We start from the raw sequence: 21772 nt of genomic DNA, 5'->3' as shown, positions 1-21772 counted from the left end.
AAAAAAGGAAAAGAAGGTTACGACCGACATCGATGAACAACGTGTCAACTTTTACTCGGTTAGGCTGCGGTTTTACTTTTTACGTTGCAACAACAACGGCCTTCAGAAACGCCGGTCGCGTTGAAACGAATTCCAGCGCTTCCGGTATTCTTGGGCGGGAAATGTTCACGCTACGAAGCGAACGACACAGCGGTTTCGAGCTGTCTGAAACACAGTCACGTTTCTTTAGATCAGCTCTTTCGAAACGATTGTATTGTACGTACACACGTATTATTCCTGTGCCTCTGAATATTCACATAACCACAAATACGCGCAAGCTCGTGCATATTCCTATTTAATTTTCACATCAGTATATGTGTCAACGTATAAGATGAAATATGATAGGATTTTAGAAGGTGCATTCATTACTTGGGCGTTTTACGCGGATGCTTGTTTTCCAGGTAAAATGTACGATAACCCCGTACATATACGCGAACATATCTGGTTTCTGGTATGTATCTACGGTTATTACGAACGTGCCAGAAGAGCAATTCTGTACGACGATTATTCGAAATAACAGCGTAAATGCAAATGAGAATAACTTGCACGTTAAATGATATTCGGCGTATTTCAATTTATAGTATTATTAGAGTGCTATGCGCAGTGTATCTAATGACGTTATGCAGATATAATCTTTATCGTCCCGGGACTTGTTTCAACGTCATAAAAATTATGACAGATAATTCGACTAGACATATCTTTAGTTGCACATTCCGTGAAATGAGGATAAAATTAACGGCCGTTCATTTTCGACCGAATCGCGTTTCTCTATCGTTGGAAAATTTCTTAAATTTTTCGACAGATAAGAAAGAACCGTTTTTTGATAAAAGCCCTCAATTCGGTTGAAACGAAAGCGAATTTGGGACATAAAAAATTGCAGGATCGCAACAAAATTGAAGTGTAGAAATTGCGTAAAGCCAGTGTTTTAATTTAATTAATTATTCCCAAGCGTAAATTGAACGATATAATAAAAACGAAGTTAACGACGAGTACGACGATACTTTTTATAGCAGCGGTCGCGGCAAAGAATAAAAGGGGAAAATCAACGAAAGCACGGTTAAATGTTATTCACCACGCATTATTTCTACAGGTTGAACATTTTCATGGGTGGCGGAAACGCGAAGCGCAGCCAGCTTTTAACGCGTTTGTGTTGGCCTGTGAGCGCGATGCAATTTCATTGAAATTTGTTGGATAGGTCGGTTGCAAATTTTTCGTCAGACCGGGGCCGCGGGGCAATCGTGGACAGAAACGAAACTCGAGTGCAATTAGTCAGACTATGGCTCATCGACTCGCGGTATTTTACACAGGTGTGCACGTACGCGGAATTGCGGCGGCCGCGTGCATCGATGCATGATCGTCGAATTGCTCCTCTTTCTCTCCTATCTGTATTTTCAACGAAAAGCAACTCTTGCATTCGTGTTACCAACGAATTAGTATCTCGTTAACACGGCACCCCGTGTTCGCGTCGTTGTGTCCTTGCGCCTCCTACGTACATGTATTGTTTGCGCTCGTTACATTTATACCGAAACCTGGAAAAATATCGTACAAAATGACCGCTATCTCGTTGAAATATCGCTTTAATACGACTAACGTAACAGCTAACGCGCGAGAAATAACGAAACTCGCAGCTTTCGAATAATTGTTGCAACAAATATTATATATTATATGTTGCAACCAATATTATTTAGTGAATATGTTTTAGCTATATATCTTTCTAGAGCGCAGGTAGGCTACGCTGCTCGATTGAATCTTTCTCGTTAAAGAAATTTCTCGTAGATGTATCGATCAGTTATTTAAAAAGCAATTAAACTCCTGTGAGTTCACCTGCCGATAATTATAGGCGAATTAGTAATTGTAGGAAAGATATAGACAGATATTTCTGTGTTTTCTCGTAAACTTCTTTAAGGAGAGATACAGCGTTTGTGAAATAAGAATTGGAGCATGCACTTCGTTATTAGGTTTTCGCGAGACTAAACGAAGCATAACAGCGGCACCTTGTTAAGAAACAGAACATAAAGTAAAGTTCTCGAAGAATCGTGCAAACAGACGTAGACAATGACTTTACAGCGTGTTTGTACGCGTTAAACAGTCATGGCTTCGTCATATTGTAGAAAAATCCGGTGTCGCCTAGTAACAATGCTCACGCGTGCTTTTTACGTGCATTGTTGTCGACACGCGTTGAAAGCGCGGTAGGAAAAACGCTATGACGTCGTTGACGAATGAGCAAGAAAGGCTGCAAAGCCCTGTGACGGGAAATGCGAACGAAAAAAAGAAAGAGAATAGGAGAGAACGAAGCGGCGCCGGAACACTTCGCGTCTGCTGCATCGAATGCGTACGAGCATTTTAAACCTCAATGAAAGTCAGAGGAAAACGCGTCTCGATCGCGATACGTGTAACATTGTTTCGCTGTATGAATCGCAAAGTGCAATAATAGTACGAGTCCAAACGGAAAACGTTTGATTGCTACCTTCGTTATATTTCACGTTTGAAAAATAAGATTCTGAAATCCTTGAAAATTTATCACACTTTTATCATATCATCTTCATGGATATTAAATTATGTCATTATTAGACGGAATAAATTTCTAAATTTCGTTTGTTTAATGAAAAAGTTAACATTGTATAAAGAATGACAAATCCTTTTATTGCGGTCGTTACTAAAGGGTTAAAATCCTCGAAGAACAGCAGGAGGGCGTTTACCAGACTTTCTTGAACTTGGTCACAGACGTAATAAAGTGACGAAGTTACGATCTTCGCCATACTCTTTAAGCCAACTGTCGCAGGGGTGGCGGCATACTTAAATGGCTGGAAGCTTAAGGCGTTAATAGTTGCGTACGAAGAAATATTTCCACGTCGTCGCGCAGCAACGTTGCTCAGATACGTATCGTCCATCGCTATTATTCATACAGTATATCAGATCTCTTTGCTATTACGTATACATATATGTACATACGTCTGTTCCGTCTCGAGATCTCCTTCGGTCCCGTTCCGTTCGTGTCGCTCTTAACGATCCAACCAATCAATCGAGATTCCGCATAATCGTTGGCTACATTGCGTATGCATCCCCATTTTCGGTCCCGTTACGCTCCTCTTCCCATCTTTCGTTCTTTCTTCGTTCTTCTCCTTTCTCGCCTCTCTCTTTCTCTCTCTGTCCTGTCTCTCTCTCTTTGTAATTTTACTGGGCGGACGCTGAAATTCACACGAGAAGCCAACCAACGAGAGAAAAAAGAATTCCTGCGCCGCGTAAGCCAGTTCGTAAAGCTGCTTAATACGAACCATTAAGGTGACAAATTCCAGGAATCATAATAATTCTTTATCGTTGACAAGAAAAAAAAAGCATAATAAAAGGGTGGTTTTATAGCTCGTCACGAATACTTACTTGGTGCTTGCTTCTGTATAGTGTCGGAAAGTTAAGTGAAAGTCCGAGTTGCGTCAGTCGAATATACAAAATTCATTGTCCTATCGGGACCAGCACGAAATTATGATAATGCACAAGTGTAATTACGTATCTCGCATAATAGTATACTCTGCATGCGAATGTTACTTAAGATGGCAATCGCTGTAATAAGTGTTTAAGATATTATTTTTAAGATATCCTTTTAGCACGTTATAACTTCAGCTGGTCTCGTATCAAAGATGTAGTGAACGTATCGAATGTACTTTATGTGCTAAATACCAGAGTCATTTAGCACATGGGTATTTTTCTAGAACTAATTTTAACATTTCTTTCAAGCATTTATTTCCAACTAATTCGCGATAATGTATAATACAATGAGAGAAGTAGTACGAATGATTCAGAGATAAGTAATTCCGCTGGAAGAAACGGTGTCTATCTCGCGAAAGAAGTTTTTCAGTTTTCGTTAATGGAAATGTGAAAGTTTAATGTGTTCACGAAACGCATTGGATATGATTCAACGACCGATTGCGTAATTTCGTTGTGTGAACAATCGTCCGGGTGCTCACGGTGCGTTTGCATATCTCGCGCGAATCAAGCGGTTTCAGGTTCGTACGTATGTGTGTAACCACAGGAACATTAACAGAATTGAATGATATGTGTAAATTGTGCTGACGGACGATCGAACGATTAACAATAATTTGGTTAGCGCGATGATTTCGTCATTATCGTATCGTTATCCTTGAAGGAAATTTCGCGTGATAAAATGCATTGCATTCACCGTATGACATTTATATTTTTATACTAAAAATATTCAAATTGATTTGTTTCGAGATTCTTATTAATATTCGCATGTTCTACAACGACGATTAAAACTTCTATTAAATATTCCTTGCTTCGAAATCGAACGAAGGTTCGAGGAATAATTTACACAGGCGTGAAAATGCAGAGTTTCATGATTTTGCAATACTCTTCCTGAGAAATTGGACGCTTTGTAATCCGCCAAGTACTGTCTGCGATCTTTTCTCAGTATCGTTCAGCTGGCCAAGGTGAATCGAATTTGCGCACTTGCGCGGCCGCTGTCTGATCCAGGAAAACCTGATAAAGTAACGCGAGCCGTTCAAGAAGGCCCAACCGATCACGGAGCCCAAGGCGATTATTAGCTGCCGCTCGATATTCCTTTTTTTTCGCCGCCGAGCCGCCCATTTTTTCTCGCAGATTACGCCATCACCGTTATGCACATTCCGTGAATTCCATGGGTCGTTGGGATCGTTAAACCCGTCTCTTCTCTGCCTCCGTCACCTAGATCGATTCGCTAGCCCCCGTATTCTATTCGATGACTCACATCGAGGAAACAAAGAAAGTAAATTGGTCTTTCTTTTGTCTAAGTCTAATATAGGATACGTAGCTGTTATTATGTATCGACTATTTATTAAGTAAGTGATACAGAGCGTTCGATCGAGATTACCATGAGCTGTGTCAAATAGAGGATATGGGAAAGCGTGTAGCTTATGACAGTGACACCTGCGGTTACAACCTGAGAAAAATTAGCCGTAAGAAATTTAATGCAGGGCACGAGTTTCGCAAGTCTGGTTTCGCGTTGCATTACTATGTGAAACTGTTCGTATGTAAAATACTGTAACAATCACAAAGCTTGTATAAATTTAGCGTTAGTGTTTGAGCATGATTACTATGGTTTCTATTTGGAGAGTACACTATTCTTCATAAGTATTACAACGAACCATGAATTTTCTATTATTATCTAATTAACGTCCCGTGTTTCGATCGTGAATTGATTATACGTTCTCGCATATAAATTTGATTAAATGCTAAGTAAACAATAGTCCAAATGAACTGTGCAATCGATTCGCGCTCGCTTGCTTACTGTTACCTGCCAGCAGTGTTTCCTACGATACGATTGCCAACTTGATAAGCTTAGAGCACACGGAATGAAAGTTATTCTTTGTAAATTAAGTATTTCCCACGCATGGTTACACGCATAGCATGCAATTTAGCGATATTAATGACTAAGAAAATTTCAAGCAAGACAAATTTATCATGTAATTAATGAATCAATTTCGTAGCTTATATTTGCATCTCCATCGTTCGCTCTTAACGTCGATTTTCCTTTAATGGCACATTTAGAAGCAATATATGCGTTTTAGAAGCGCCTATGTAGTTACCGATGATAGTTACCTTCTAATTAGCAGGATAATCGTTTAACATTTTCATTTCCCATGTTGAAAAGGTCTGAATATAGGCATTGTCTCAGGAAATGGGTTAGACTTGTTAGGAATCTCCCCGTTGCACGAATGCAACTCACGTGAAATCGTCTGGCAGGAGCTTCGAGGAAACTCAACCTGAATTCCAATTCTCTAACCTATTCAGCGAGACAACCACCGTATCGTTAGTTCCAACGTAATTATCATTCCTTCATCCATTTAATCGAATTACACGTTTCGATACCTTTATTTTAAATTTCTCTTAATTGGCAAGAGCATTCTCTTCAATCGAAGATATCGATGTTCTGTGATAGATATTCACGTATGTTTGGAGTTTAATAAATTGAACATTTTTTCTAAGAAATCTGTGGAAAACTGTTTTGATTCGAGAAAGCTGTAGTTCTTTGTAAGTAATAATAACGTACGAGTATTCACGAGTACGAGTATAAATGTAGCGTGAAAAATATTTTAGATCCTACGTATCTTAATGTGTAGCGAAATATCGTAAAATGAATTTATTATTTTCTTTGTTTTCCCCGGGTAGGGAATCAAAGCAAACGCCAACGGCAATTTTCCAAATGGAGAGCACGAGCGTTTCAAACGACTGGGACAAGCACGCGAGAAATGTCTTTCTCCCTGATATTTGCATGTTCATATCTCTCGATATCCTTTGCCGATCACACTGTAAAATTCTGTCGCTCGAACTTTGAATTTCTGTTGTCGGCTTATGCAAATGAACACAAGCCATCGTTTCACCGCTTAGATATTCATATAACTATTTATGAGACAATTTGTCTCGCAGAATTTCCTTTACTCCTAGATATTACTATATTTCCTAGCACGGTAACAAATTTATACATTAATATAAATAGTTACTCCATAAAATACTCCATGAAACGATGTAATAAAGTTGTATATCGCAATAATATCAATTCTTGTTGTAGGTCGTTCAATAAATATAATAAAAAACTTTTTATTAACGAATATCATTGACGCAAGTTGAGCGTATATAATTAACTGTCTTCTTTTTCTTTTTTTTTTTTTTTTTTGGACTATCAAATGTCACACGTAAATGTCATACTGATCTTTCGAATTCTTAACGTTATATAACGTTATACATATTTTTGTATACTGAATCCATCAGCGTTATACTTTCCACGTATACAATGGATCTTTTTGTGTATTTTCTTGCAGCTACTATGCTCGCATAATTCCTTCAACAAGTGCAACTCATCGACGATTTTTCGATGACTTTGCAACAGCTCTCCCTCTCTTTCTTCTCTCTCTTTCTCTCCTCCCAATCGTAACGTACTTTCGAAGACTCGAGACAGCCAACAGACTATTTTGCCACGTGCTAACGTACGCCCAAATCTCTACGTGACATCACGTATACTAATTTCTGCGGATATTTTTAAAATTATCCCCAGATCGTAGTTAATACACTAGGATGAACGTCCGATCTCTTGCGATCGATCCTTAGGCACTTTGCCACACAGTCTACGGTACGACACAGTTTGACCCACGCTTATCGTATATCACAATTGTAGTGTTTTCACTGGGTATAGCTTAGATAGCTTGGATGTTATATTTTTAGAAAAAGAGGAAATAACCGCGATCGCTGTGCTGTTCGTTCGCGTTTCCTCTTCCCCTTTTTCACTTCCTTACTCTCACGGTAATTATGAAACAAGGTCTGCATGCAACAGCGACTTGAAAAAGCACATGGCCCGTGACAAGAAAAGCCGGCCTATATCCGACAGATAAATGCGATGGCTGTTTAGCACCGAGGAAAGTCCCGAAGGCACGAGCCATCTCTAAAAATAATCGGTCTATCGGCTTCTTGTGTACCACGAGGCACCGAGATTAGGGGTAGTCCCTGCGCGTCAGCCAACTTTTCTTCCGTTTATGGAGTCAATAAAACGGGAAAGTTACAACTGCCGAACTTTATAATATCGTCTTTTTACTATCGTCGAGTGAGAGTTTACCAACCACTTGGATAAACAAGAAGGTGACGCGATAAGTGGAGAATTATTCAAGAAAAGAATCCTCGACTAGCGTAATAAATTTGTTCAACTTTGTTAAACATATTATAGCGAATTTTTAAATGAACGTTCGAATATAAGAAAACGAATGTTCCACGATTCGTATATTAATTCTATGAGATGAGAAGATGACATATATCGCTATTCCAGTCAACGATTTGTCAGTACATAATTTATATCGCTTGGTAACTAGCATCTCGACTTGTACCACTTATACCTGTACAGCGTATACGAACCAGGTATAATACTTTATGTTCATAAAATTTGTTACACGCGCAAATATATACCGTTAACGCGGCATTGCATAAGACGTAATTATGTCACGTTGCGAGATGCGCACTTAAGTGATTTATAGTTTGATTAAAAACACAGAGCGCTCGAAAAGGTAACCGCGTCGAGTGCCCGATGGCTATTACGAAAAAGAACTTGTTACGTTAAGGACAAGAAACTTTTGCATCTTGAAATATCTTGATAACTGCAGCACCGTACACGCGTATAAAGAGAGCAATATTTCCTTTTCGTCGACAAGCTACGGGGAGTTTCGGTTTAACGGTACTATCGTCTTGTCAGTGGTAAAATTGACAGTCGAACAGATCCATTAAAATGATAACGTAAATAAGAGACTTTAACGAACGACTATCGATAAGCAAATTTCTCCTTCTATTCGATAAGGATCAAGAGAATTGTATCGTGCCGTTCCATATTAAACGATATTTAACGAAGCACGAAGTATTATTCTTTAATCGTCTGTTTGCGCTATTCATGGGAACCCATATTTTTTAAATTGGTAATTCATTTTTGATCTATTCTTTGATATCTTTGTTCGTTAATAATTTTGTCCTCGATAAAATTGCACTCCTATAATATAGTGTAAATTAATATAATTCTTCCTCGATACAGAGATAAGGGAAATATGTTATATATATATACATATTAAACAGATACTTTGTTCCAAGAAGTTTGCTTATTCTGCAAGAACGATCTCAAGTCTTTCGCAGAGTCTTCTCGTGTAAGCAAAAAATTGGTGGTATGGTTAATCGTGACTGTAGCTTTCTTTCTTCGATCACTTTTTTGTGTCCTACCAAAATATATCTCTCCGTTGAGCCCTGATATAAAGAGTATTTGAATATTGAAAGGATATTTGAATATCGGATAGCGAGACGCGTATTTACATTTTCAGAGAAGAAATATCATATAATTTTCATACGTAAAGAGTAAACACGTAAGATTCCATCGTCAGACTGTCCGGTCTCTGTACAGCAAGTATCATTAAATTACATTACAAGTCGTTCTATTCCATCTCACCGGACGTTTTCTTATTCAGCGATTCGTCGCACGATTTAATCGCGTTAACTGGACACTACGAATTCAGACGTTCATTGTGTTAACTCTTGGGCCCGGTGATAGCGTTCAGCCAAATAAAAGACCGTCACTTTGGTAATTTTCATCTTTAAACGCCACAGTACACACGCGATCTATCATCGCGAAAATAGCGTGTGTTTTACTCGTTACAAAACGTTCTATAAGCTGCGGCAAAATTTGCAAATTATAAAAATTCAAATATTTATATTTCTTTTAATTATATAACGTTAGACTTTTCGTTGTTCTATTACAAGTAGGCAAGAAGTGGATAAAATCGTTACTCTCCTGCTTGTTTAATGTACGTGTCAGGAATGATTATAGTAGCACGATAAATCGTGTCTTTACATAGAAAATACGACGTTCGTGATTGAAGTTTTGCTACATGTTTTACGATTGGACCAGGCACATCACTAATAATCAGGTACTGACGGGTGTTCTGATCCGGAACCAAAGAAACCTCGAAAGTAACGTGTAGCTTTAGGCGACATCGCGAGAGGAGAGATCAGCCAAAGGCATAAACCTTGTCTGCGCAATTCATCGTTGAAATCCTGTGGCTGTTGAAAACGACGTTTCAACGTTGAAAACGTTAGGGACGGTTCGTGCAGAGATCGTACGAAACAATTCTCGTTTAAACCTCCATATAATAATTAAATATATAACAAAGAGTATTAAATATCTATTAAAGTTGATCGCTAAATAATATAACTGCTGATATTTAAAATTGATATTTATAATCGTCGAAGCAATCATGCCGTGAGAATTTTATCTCTAAACAAATTGTTATTAAATACCCAACAAATTATTTTTAAACGGTGAAGCAATATTTTTGACGATAGGCTATCGATTTAAGGAAGCACTTTATTTTACAAGCGATATCTCCATGTCACACTTTGTGAAAATACAAATATAACAGAGCATAGTAAATATTCCGCTCATCTTTTTCGATAACTCGTTGATCCATTAAGAGACAACGTTGCATTAACAACGTTTTATTTATAACTTTTTCTCCGTTACTCTGCATTGAATTCTGCTTTTTAAGAGTGTGATTACAAAAAGAAATTCGAACGATCGTTATATCTTGTTCCATCTAGACACTACGATTTATAAAACTCGAAGTACATACGACGCTATGATAAACTTCAATTACGAAAATCTTGTTCGTATTCCGAATCGATGACGTTGCGTTTACTTTAACGCGTTATCTCGCTGCTTGCACCTTAATGGGCCAAAACCTCGGGAACCTTGTGAACGCAGTGTATAAGCTTCCAATTAAATCAACGAGGAAGATCACAGTGGAAACTGGTCTGTCAATGTGACTCAACCGATCATCCGCGTAAATCTGATTTTTACGTGGATCGTGGCTACCACTTATCGTTCCAACGAAGATTTCTATTCCACTCACGTATCCGCGAGATGCATTCAACGAAAAACGGAAGGACAGAAGAAAAAATGAAATTATCTGTCCGCGAGTTTCGATTTCTGAAGCGCCGGTGCCGCCAAGCGACGACACCGGTTCTTCACGTCAGATATCAGATCCTCCTCGTCGGTTTCTTGCGCAATCGGCTCCTTCGACTTTTGTCTCGTACGATCGCGCGACGCGTAGGTATACCAAGCGCTCCATAAGGGTGTGTCGATAAACCCATATTTGAAGTATGTAATGAACTTGCTTGTAATAAAAAAAAAAAGACGAAAAAGGTCAGTTGGAAAATTGGTTGAGTCAGCTTCTTGTTGTGCCACGATAAAAGAATGTCGAACGTGAGATTCGTTCGTATCAAGTATAATTAAACGAAGGCGATGTTTGACTTTGATCGTTGATGAAAATGGCAGATTGGAAATTGAGATTTAAAATACGATATGCATATTCATGACGTAAAATGAGCTCGATCGACAAGGGTATAGTATCAATTTCTTATTTTTCGATGTGGAAAGACGTAAGAAAATCTGTTTCTGCGATAACGTCGTAATCTGTTTCGATCGATCGTTATAAATTAAGATTAAATTATGTTATTTGAAGATTAAGATTAAGAATAATCGACAAAACCGTTTGATAAATTAAGAAACCATCGTATCGACCATGTTCGACGATCATAGTAAATTAAATCGCGAGAGTCGTGAAAATGGTTTTATAAAAGATATAGTAACAGATATAGGAAGGTCCATAGGAAATAAATAAAACGTGGATCGAGTAAACGAGCGCGCAAGACGTAACAAGAAATCGGTAGATTGGCGATACGCATGAAATCGAAAGCCGAAGAGAGACAAGCTTCGAAGACGTTTCTTACGTTTCTTCTTTTTCGTTTCCTTGTTGTGTAGCGGAGAGGCGAGGACGTTACCATAAGGAGACATCTCTTGCCATCTTTGGCTCTGTAGCCGTTCTCCTTCCTCGAGCACCGTTTCTGAATTACAAACCTGATTCAATGTACACGCCATTCGGGCGATTTGAGGGACACGCAGCATCGTCGATCCGTTGATTGCATCTACCAATGGACTCGGTTAATTGGATACGCGTGATTCGATGGGAATTTTGACTCGGCCTGCGTTGCTCGCCATCGATATTCGTCATACGAATGGCGCAAGCTATTCTTAATACAGCGCGCGTAATACCATTTCACGGCTTTCCTTCGGTTTTATAGTTAGGCATAGTTGGAGCAAGTACGTCCAAAAATATGTCAGCTATTCGAGCTATGCGTCGAAACGATTTCAATCATCTGGGCCTCTCTCGTACAACAAGTTTCCAACTAATAACGTTAGCGAAATTACAATAAACGAGTAGCGTTCGATTTCTCTAGAAACAAATAACTTACTTTCGTAAAATTACCCATCGTAAAAAGTACATCATCGTCGCTTTTCTCTGCTTTCCAATGTACTGAGTTCGTCGATATTGCCTCCAAGTGATTCGTGTACACCGTGGGCTTAAATTCACAGTACAGACGAAATCAGGGAAAGTCTGTGGCTCGAAATACGACGAAAATCAAGAATAAATAAATCACGTCGAGAGCTTCATTCTCGAGACAAAATTTTCTCCAAAACGAGACTTCGAGCGAGACAAATCTTATTTCACATCTTCGACTTATCTTCGCTTTATCCGTAGAGTAACGTCCCGACAATTATCCATTCCTATCGAATCGCGTGTGATACACGTATTTAAAAAGCGGTAGTTTGTAAAATCGAAGGAATTCGAAGAAAATATCCAACGATCAACGTTGAGAATAGAACAACCTGTTGGATGCACCTTCGACCCTTTATTAGGAAGCACGATGTCTCCCTTAAGAGCAACGTTTTCTTTTTTCGCGGTCGAAGGTTCGCACGAGTACACGTTCGACGGAGACGGTCGACGACATAGACAGAGAAATGCATTAAAAAGCGCCATCGCCATTTACGGCTGTCATCTCGCGTGGATAAACCGTGAGTGCTCCGAGAGGGTTCCGATGTGTCGCGCTGCGATCTCGTGGACGACGCGAATCTGTACCGCGTGTATTCACAAAGGTCTGCGTCAACTTCGACAAAAGCTCGAAACCCTTTATCTTGTCGCGTCTTACTTTCGATTGAGATTTCATTTCAAAGCTTCGTCGTTAATGGAGTCTGATAAGGGTTTGGGGAACGTGCGTTCCTCCGAAACGAGGTTTCAATGGTTGCTCATCATCAAAGACCGCGTCACTGTTTGATTTATTTGTTGCTATAAGATTAATGATTCATCGTCGCTTGGAAATTCTGTGCCATTGAACATCGTATAGTTGAAAGTATTTCTCCTTATTGGGAATGTAAAAAGAACGACAAATGGAAATTTGGAAACGTACATCGCGTACGATTGTACCACGAATTCTTATGCAAATGGCTACGCATACAAATATCGAAAGGACTAGAATTAAAATAGACGTTCGTTTCGCCTACCAAAAGTCCTGGATGTTCTCCCTTCTTTTACACCTTGAAATTTCTCGTAAATGCATGAAAAACCTTCTCGATCTACGTATAATAATTACGTCAAAGGTGAAATAAATTTTCGATAGAGCCCGAAAGATTTTCCGTTAATTTTGCATAATTTTGTCATATCGATTCCTCGATTATATACGCGTCTATAATTTCATAAAAATAGCGAAAGGAAATATATGAACATTACGAAAGAGAAGGATAAGATGGGAATAAAAGGTAGGCAAAAGTAAGAGCATGTTCTGTCAATTACTCGATCCACGTTTTCACGGTTTTCCTGAATTCTGTTTCTCTGTCGGATGCCCGCGGGCATGGCACCCCATCGTTGTTGGTCGCATGTAGCTCGCACGAACACACGGGCAATCTAGTTGTTACCTACGCGTGGGCACCCAGGGTATTGTCGGGTGAGTCATCTCTCTCTCTACCATAGCTCGTGTATACCTCTCACCACCCCGTGTGCAGCGTGTGCAGTATAGTACGGTTTGTTTTCTGGGTAAAAGCCGGAGCCGCCGTGGCTCTTAAGAACAATGGAAACAAAAGAGGCAGGCCGGCACGCGTGCTAGCACAAGGTAGCCATGGTCACGGCGGTCACGTTTCGTAGAACGTTGTGTCGTATATGTACACCGTGCTGCCGCGTCCTTTATGTACACCTACACCACGCTCCTGTACCTTCCTCGCGTTGCTCTACCCTCGAAACTATGTATGCCGATATGCACCAGTCACCTCGATACGTCTACCGTGTCTTGGATTCTCGACTATTGCTCCCAAACGACACCAGGAGACGACGTTAACCCGTACTTTCCTCTCACTTTCCCCTTTCGCGTGGTTTGCGTCTATTCTATAGGCTTGGCAACTAAGTGATCGCGGATTTTGTCATTAGATGGTATTGAGAAAATCCGCAATCACTTAATTGCCAAGCCAATAGATGGAACGTTCGACGCTTTTGCTGGTATCGTTATTCGACTCGTAAATATCGTGCGAGTAGAGTTTGCTTCGGTGGAAATACATAGATTAATTTTTAATCCTTGGTTTCTTGCTTGAATCGTTGATAATCGAGGCAACGTAAATTGTACACTTTTTCCATTATAAATTACATATTTTATCTCGCTTTCTCTATTTAATATACTCGCGCTTTCTTAAGTTTCACGAGAAAAGTATGTATATAAATTAATGTAACATAAATTCTACTTTTTTTTTTTGTTAATTACTTGGTTTCTTTCGTTTTTTACTTTCCCTGCTTTACATACGTACTTTCGTCGATTTAGCGAAAGAAGTAAGAAATCTGATAACTACGAAAGAAGCGGAACCCATTTGGAGTAAAGAGCTTAGAGCGTCAACCGATATTTCAGTCCCATTGAACTGTCGCGTCAGTCATCAGAGATCTTTTCTCTCGCAGTTGTGAATCCAATTACGAACGGAATATAAGACCACAGTCGTAGATAATGTTTCAACATCAACTGGATCGAATTCTGCATCGACATCCTTCACCGCGCCAAATGTAATATCGGATAAGGCGAATTTAAATCGAAAGCGCGCGTTACGCAACTGTCTTTCGACTTAGGCCACCGACCAGCTACGGGCATATCCTTGGGGATCTGTTGAAAGGAAGGAAAAAAAAGAAAAGAAATTTTCGATCGATTCGCGTGGTGTACACGAGTACACATCGGTTCATAGCGTGATCGATGACGAGGTTTTACGTGTGTTGCGCAGGTCGAGAACGTGAGCCTGTGCGTAGGAGCGCTCCGAGCTCTTGGGGCGGACGTGGGCTCCGTGAATCCTGGCGAATTGGCTGCAGGATCAACCCTCTGGCCGGTCCTCGCCCTTCTTTTCGCCCTCTCGCGATACAAGCAGAGAGCCAAACAACTTCAAGACATGCCTAGGTAAGTTTCAACGCAGATTCCTTCTTACCGACCGTCAATGTAGATAATGCCAGTGGTTTGTATCTACCACGGATAAGTTAGATTTCCTGTACTAACGGTCGATAACTGCGTATCGATTGCAGATAAATTCGGAATTATCGAAACGTTACCATCAAATACAAAGGAAGAATATCTTTTAAAAATGATAATACACGTAGTTCTTTAATATATTTTTATGGGGATTTCGTCAATGATTTTTAGCCTCGTTTCGAAGGTAAACTGTACATCCGAATTTTCTGATACGATTGACCAGTAGTTTCCTTTTCTTATCGCTAAAGAGAAATACGACGAGCAATTTCCACATTATAAACGTCACTGTAGCACGAAACCACGAAAGTATTCGTTATATTTATAAAGTCACATCTTTGTTAATTTAAAAGACAAGAAATCGCGTAAAAGACATTTGTATCGAACTCTCTCGCGTCGAGAGGTAAATTTTCAGTGACCATCGGCGTTCAATCTCAATTTCAATTTCCATCTCATCGATATCGATCGGCATACATCGCGATAAGTAAACGTTCGTGTCGTGCCTTCCACTCGTTACGGTAAAATTTTCGCGCACTTAGATCTCATCGTACTTTTATTCTTGGCGAGTTCGAATCGATACCGACGTCCCGTCAGACGAACGACCTGACGGCGTGCTCATTAACGTCCGCGTTAATCAAGCTGTACGCGTGCTCGCACCACCGAACGAACGCGAATATCACGCTATATACATGCAGGAAGTGGCGCGACTGTGTTTTACACGGCTGTATTTCGCGTAGTAACGTAATTGCGGGCTCTTCGGACCTTCAAATATTTTAATTACTCCCGTCCGCGGTTAATTGCTCTCGTGGCGTTCTCTCGCCAGGGAACACCAAGGAGCCCCACTGACTCGCCGTTTTTCTTAATTCGCGTTCCCCGTGAGTCGCGACTGTCAAGGTCGTTATTTTTAAACCCACGCGCAAACTCACGCCTACGCGGGGCAGACTTTTCGCGGAGGTTGTGCTTTTCACCGAACGAACGGGACCACATTAATCTTCGTTACGTATACCGGCGACAATTTTTCCTACAGTCGCTCGATACTTCGAACTGGCGGTTTTAAGAAACTTCGTACCACGACGTCGCTCGTAATTTGCATTTCCGTCTTTATCGGAAAATCGATAGCGTTCGAATAGAATAGCGTTTAATTCTCTGTTTTCGTTCGCATCGGAAAAATTGTACTCGCGCCAACACGCGCAAGATAGTTGAAACGAATTAATGGAAAATCGTAACGTTCGAGCAAAATGGAAGAAGAAGGATCCCGCAGGGAAATTCGTGGCGAGTGGAATGCGAGGTTCGTCGTCTAATGGACCGTGTAACGATTCTTTAGCGGAATGGAGAAACGTAAACCGTCGGAACCTTTAGGAACGCTCGACATTAACATATTAACAATGCTCCATTATGCCCACGACTGAGTGTAGACCGTGGTCGTTGTGTTACGCTCGCCACACAATATAACCACACGTATACATCGAAACTCCCCCCGCAACACAAACCAGCCAACGTGGGTGTATTATGGCTGTGGCCCGTATAACGAGAATATAACGGGTAACCAAAAAATTCTATTCCATATTTTCCAGTCGATATATTACCCGTCGCGAAGGCTCCTTAAATAAAAATTCTGTCTTTTCCGTATACTCTTTGATCTTTCTGCTACTTGGTCGATACTTTCTAAATATTTACAAATATTTCATTTGCCAGCATCTGGCACGAAAAAGCGCAAGTTATTCGCGCAAGTTTCGGTTCATCGACTTCTAACTCTCGGTCGTTGCTTGTCAATTTGACGCGTTACGACAAATACCCTGGCACAACGCTGATGCGGCAAATTTTGCGTTTGCACAAAATTTGATATCTTGTATTTGTAATTGAGAGAATATGCAAACTCGTGATCCGATACAGCAGGGTCGCGTGTATGTGAGTTCCTTGTCAAAGGCAATATATTTACACGCTTATTATATTTACAAACATTTACGAACTCTCGAGCAGAATGTTTGCATACGAAACACATAATCTGCTCTTTCAAACAAGCTCGCATGAAACTTATTAATCAACCTAATCGACCTAACGTTTCTTTGACGCTAAGAGGCTGGCGAGGATCTAGTATAACGACTAAAGTATCCGAAACGTAAACTAATAATTCTATACCGTACTTCTAAAAACACACACACAGACAGAAAAAAAAATAATCGATATAATCGATTAATTTAATCAGGAAAAATTCGCTAGTCTGGCGAGACCGTGTTACTCCGCTACGATATACGATACCAATGCAAGGATGGGAGGGATGCAAACTATCGTCGTCGGCTATCGGTACGAACCCATGAAACCGTACGACACGTTCGAATCTGTAATTAAGTGGACTTCTCGAGCCACTCTGTAGAAAGCTACTCGTGCACCGTTTATACGATTTGTACACACGCTTGCGTGCAAGTAGAGGAGACACGCGCTCGACTCTTTGCGTACGAGGCTCGTACTGGCGTACACAGGGTGTATTGTTGAGTCTCGGTACAATACTGTGCGCGTGCACGTGCTCCAGCTATGCCAGCATTATCATAAAAATGATTGAAAAATCCAGAATGGTAAGCGCTCGTGTGGGATTGGCCGGCTCTTACGGAAGTGGTGCTGTGCGATTGGTCGCACGGATGCAGTGGGGAAATCCACGGAGGCTGTGGGGTACTGGTGTATAGAAGATAAAGGGAGAGTGAGAGGAAGAGAGAGAGAGAGAGAGAGACAGATAGAGAGAACGACGAACAACATAGGAAGGCGAAGAGAGTGAAACGCGGTCGTCGGACGATTCGAGGGCGAAGAACGAAGAGGGGTTCATGGGGGTGAAAGCGAACAGACGAGGAGGGATGAGCCTGGGCTTTCACGTCGTGAAGAATAGAGAGGGTGGAGAATGGAAGGAGAGAAGAAGACAGAACGGAAGATAGAGAGAACACGAACGGAGAAGCTTGGTGCGAGGACGAAGGAGAAACGGATAGATGGGAATATTGCGAAGAAGAGATGAAACGTGTATACCAGAGACTCTGCTAAAGGGAAGGTATATCGCATCTGTATGGGGATCCAGAAGAGAAAGGGAGGAAGAACGAACGAGAGAGTCTGGGGTAACCAGAAGCGGGGAAGAGAACAGGGAACAGAAAATGAGAGAGAGAGAGAGAGAGAGAGAGAACGCGATGGGGATTGCTCGAATGAATAGTGGGGGCAAGGGCGAGAGAGGGAGAGAGCGAAAGAGAGAAGCCACGTGCTATGGGAACAGGAATGGTTCTCTCTCGGCGGGCCTCAGTTTGAAACGGGCCATCAACGATGCCTACACACCATGGCCACAGTATGACCGTGGAACAGCTCGCCATAAGGCATCGTCGTTGCTTCGGTGGAAGTGTAGTGTAGTGAACGAGGTTCCGTTCGGGACGACCGCTTTCGATTCCTGTTTCTGTTCGTGGATCGTACGAATCAAGAGAACTGGCCCACGTAAACAAAGAGCGAAACAACGCGTCGAGAAATATGCTTCCTTCGAAAAGGATCCGTACGTCGATTCGTTTCGAGAATATTGGGTCGATGTGCGCGATGATTCGCTCGCGGTTCTCACGGTTGCAACGAGACAACGAGATCGACGGTTCGACGATCGATTCGTAGCGGCTGATCGAGAAACAATGAGATGGTTTTTGCCAAACAAACTGCAAAACGATGTACGGTTGCGTGCGCAACGACGCTTCCTGAAACGTTGTTTGCTTGGTCGCTAAGGGAATCAACATCGCTCCGTTAATAACCGGTTCATCGAGAGATAAATATAGTAACCGCTTCGAGAAAATCGGTAAAGATGTACCGGTTGTCGTCGGTGGTTCTCTCGAATTAGCGACTCGAGCGAAACCGCAGGATCGCCAGCTTCCACCGATCATGCGATTCGTTACATCCAGAGATTTACGGATGAGAGTAATTATAAATTACGAGCGCGGCTAAAGTCGTAAAATCGTTTATCAACGGTCGAATGGACGGCGATGATGGATTCGCGAGAATCCCACTAATCGCGGAAAACGGTGCTGTATATTTGCGCGAACGCAGCCGACGTATATGAATCAAGATGCAGGAAACGAATCATAAAGCCTAACAATAGTGTAACGGTGTAAGAAGAAATTGTAAGCGTGCGAATCGTCGATTCGACGAACCTGAACGAAAGATCGAAGTTAAAAGCGAAAGATATCGCGAGCGATATCGAACGACCAACCGAATGAATCACTGGCCGCGATTCTCTTTTCGATCGCGTTCTTCCTCCGCGTTCATCGATCTACGCGACACGCGACAGAGAATTTGGCAAAGAGCGACGCGACCGAACGTTCGTTTTTCGAGCAAGTTGAAACGTTGCTAAAAGCTGTCTCTACCTATTTGTTTATTTACCAAAGCGAGCGCGTTGCGTTGCGTCGCGTCGCGTCTACCGGTTGATTCATCGGGACACTTTTGACCGTCAGAAGTGTCAGTGCACGCAAGAAGTGCTACTATTTCGGATCGCGCGGAGACACGACCAAACTAGCCTGGAAATCGCTGCAAAATGGGAAACAGCGGAAGTAGCGGCGGGGCCAGCAGGAAGGCACGCAGCTTGCCAAATTCACCGGAAGCGCACAGGTATCGTTCTTCGTGATTCGATTTCAGTTTCTCGACCCTTTCGCCGCCACTTCTCCCGATACTTCCACCAACCGAAAACCGGTTATTTCGTTTGCGAATCTTTCCCACCTCCCTCCTCGCGTTTCCTCCGATTTTTCTTCGTGAATTCCAACCAAGCCGGATTCCAAATAAATTATGTACGACGTGTTTAAATATCTTTGTTCGCTTCGACTCACGATCAGCTAACGCGATTCTTCCTCGACCGAATAGATTACCATGCGATCTTACGTATGTATAATACATACTTAGTTTGCGGATTGAACTTTCACGATGACCGCCTTGCAATCTGAAGTGTGTTCTATGTATCCACGCGGCTTCTGGATTTCACGATCTACCCGTATCACGGCAACGAATACGTCTTGTGGCTCGGATTAACTATAGCCTTCGAACGTTAAACGTTTTACGACTAACATTTACGCGAATTGCAGCATGGTGAATTTATTATGACAAGGAGGAAAACGACCTGCTCCTCGTAAAGAATACTCCGTTTGAATTCCATTTGTCTGGATTCGTCGGAAGTCAAATAGTTTGTACCGATGATTTTCAAGCTTTTCTATCTCACAACGCGTAAACTAATTACCAAAATTCCACCTCACCCACGAGATACGTTGTATTTGCTTCAACGCGGAGTGTTCACACCGGACGACAGTATACGTGCTTTTTACTTGATCATCCGATGGAGAAAATGTCAGTGTCTCTGACTAAACAGTCGGGTATTGCGCGTTTGAAAAATTCTTGCGACACGCCAGTCGTAAATCGCGGGTTTATACGATAACAGTTCATCGATTCTTCGCATTGCCTATAATTTTTCGCTCGAGTAACAGCAGATAACAGAGTAACTCGAGTAACAAAATATAGGAATCGGTAGCAACTAAAATTTCGAGTATCGAGAAGCATTCTCGTAGAGCTAAGTGATCTTAGAGGAGAGCGAACGGAAAGAACTGTAAAAATAAGAATCAACCGGCGTGTATAATTACGCGATACAGACGAATAAGACATGCTCGGTCACGATCTATATTGAGAAAGAAAAAATTCAAAACCAGATACCCCGCCTCGTGTTCCGAGTGGCCATCGCCACGGGGCCCCGAAGACCGGTTAGGCCTTGACTGCAGGTCGCACCTCGACACCTTCTGTACGAGAACCTCCGACGCGAACACGCGATTCGATGAGAACATTCTGTCACGGCATCTTTCCAATTGTAGATCACCGGCGTTTCACACGAGCGACAAAAAAAGGGAAGAAACTTCTATACTGTTATTTCTTAACAAAAAGCATCTTTCTGTCGATCGACGCCAATGCCCGCTGTCAGTATTCGCGTTGCAAATCATCGTTAATAGAAGGATAGGACAGACATTGAATATTCTCCGGCGATCGATATCCGATTACCGAACAAATCTTGAAACGTGAAAATCCAGTTTCGATTAAGAATATTCCGCATACAGTATGTGCGCGTAAAATGAAGTGGCGTAGAACGAACTGTAATCTAAAATTAATTTCGTCCTTTGATCGATTTCTTGCTTTACAAAGGACATTCGTTTCGATGCAACGCTATATTTTTAGTTACGTCGATCAACCAACTAAGTATTCTTACGCCTCTTCGGAAAAATATCTGTCTCGTAACATGCGTGAAACGACTTCTGTCGCGTGTATAACAAATCGTTGGTCGACGATAATGTTCCGTTATCTATTCGAAACAATGTTGCGCTACTTCTGGTGTTCTCGTCGTGCTCGTATAATACGCGTAATACGAACAATAATGTTATGTCGAAATTGCTTCGATCATTGTTATACCTATTTAGAAAAATTTTTGTTTAACGAAGAATTGTTAATCGATACAAATGTCGATCGACATTTATATAAACGTATAAACATCGATATAAATCTGAACCAAAGTATATCGTCGAAAATAATAATAATAATAATAATAAGAATAATAATGATGACAATAATAACGATGATGATGGGGATGATAGTGATAATAATAATAATAATAATAAAAATAACTTGTACGTTCGATCAAAACGTTAACGTTATAGCAGCTTAGAAAGAGGATTCTGTTACGAGCCGAATTCGGGGGTGAAAAAAAGCTTAGGCGGCATTAGAAGGGACGAGCTGGGGAGACCCTAATAATTTTTAGGGACCACGAATCCCACGGCCCTCGAATTCTACGCACCTGGCATTCGATCGACGAAAA

General features: G+C 41.3%; 1 protein-coding gene across 6 annotated transcripts in view; it reads left to right on the top strand.

Moving 5' to 3' along the window:
* LOC100643922 (protein sickie) overlaps nt 1-21772 on the top strand; it is a 190922-nt gene that overhangs the window by 56901 nt on the left and 112249 nt on the right. For 5 of the 6 annotated variants that reach the window (XM_048404215.1, XM_048404211.1, XM_048404213.1 and 2 more), the window contains one exon: nt 14693-14862. In XM_048404215.1, coding sequence (XP_048260172.1) covers nt 14693-14862 — 170 coding nt within the window. Of the gene's footprint in view, nt 1-14692; nt 14863-18231; nt 19540-21772 lie in introns of those variants that run through there. The other variant, XM_048404216.1, reaches the window with a different exon arrangement.

The sequence above is a fragment of the Bombus terrestris genome, chromosome 3, assembly GCF_910591885.1.
Source record: "Bombus terrestris chromosome 3, iyBomTerr1.2, whole genome shotgun sequence".
In the NCBI taxonomy this organism is placed as follows: Eukaryota; Metazoa; Arthropoda; class Insecta; order Hymenoptera; family Apidae; genus Bombus; species Bombus terrestris.
Note: the sequence above shows the minus strand (reverse complement) of the source record. Positions and strands in the feature narration are given on the sequence as shown.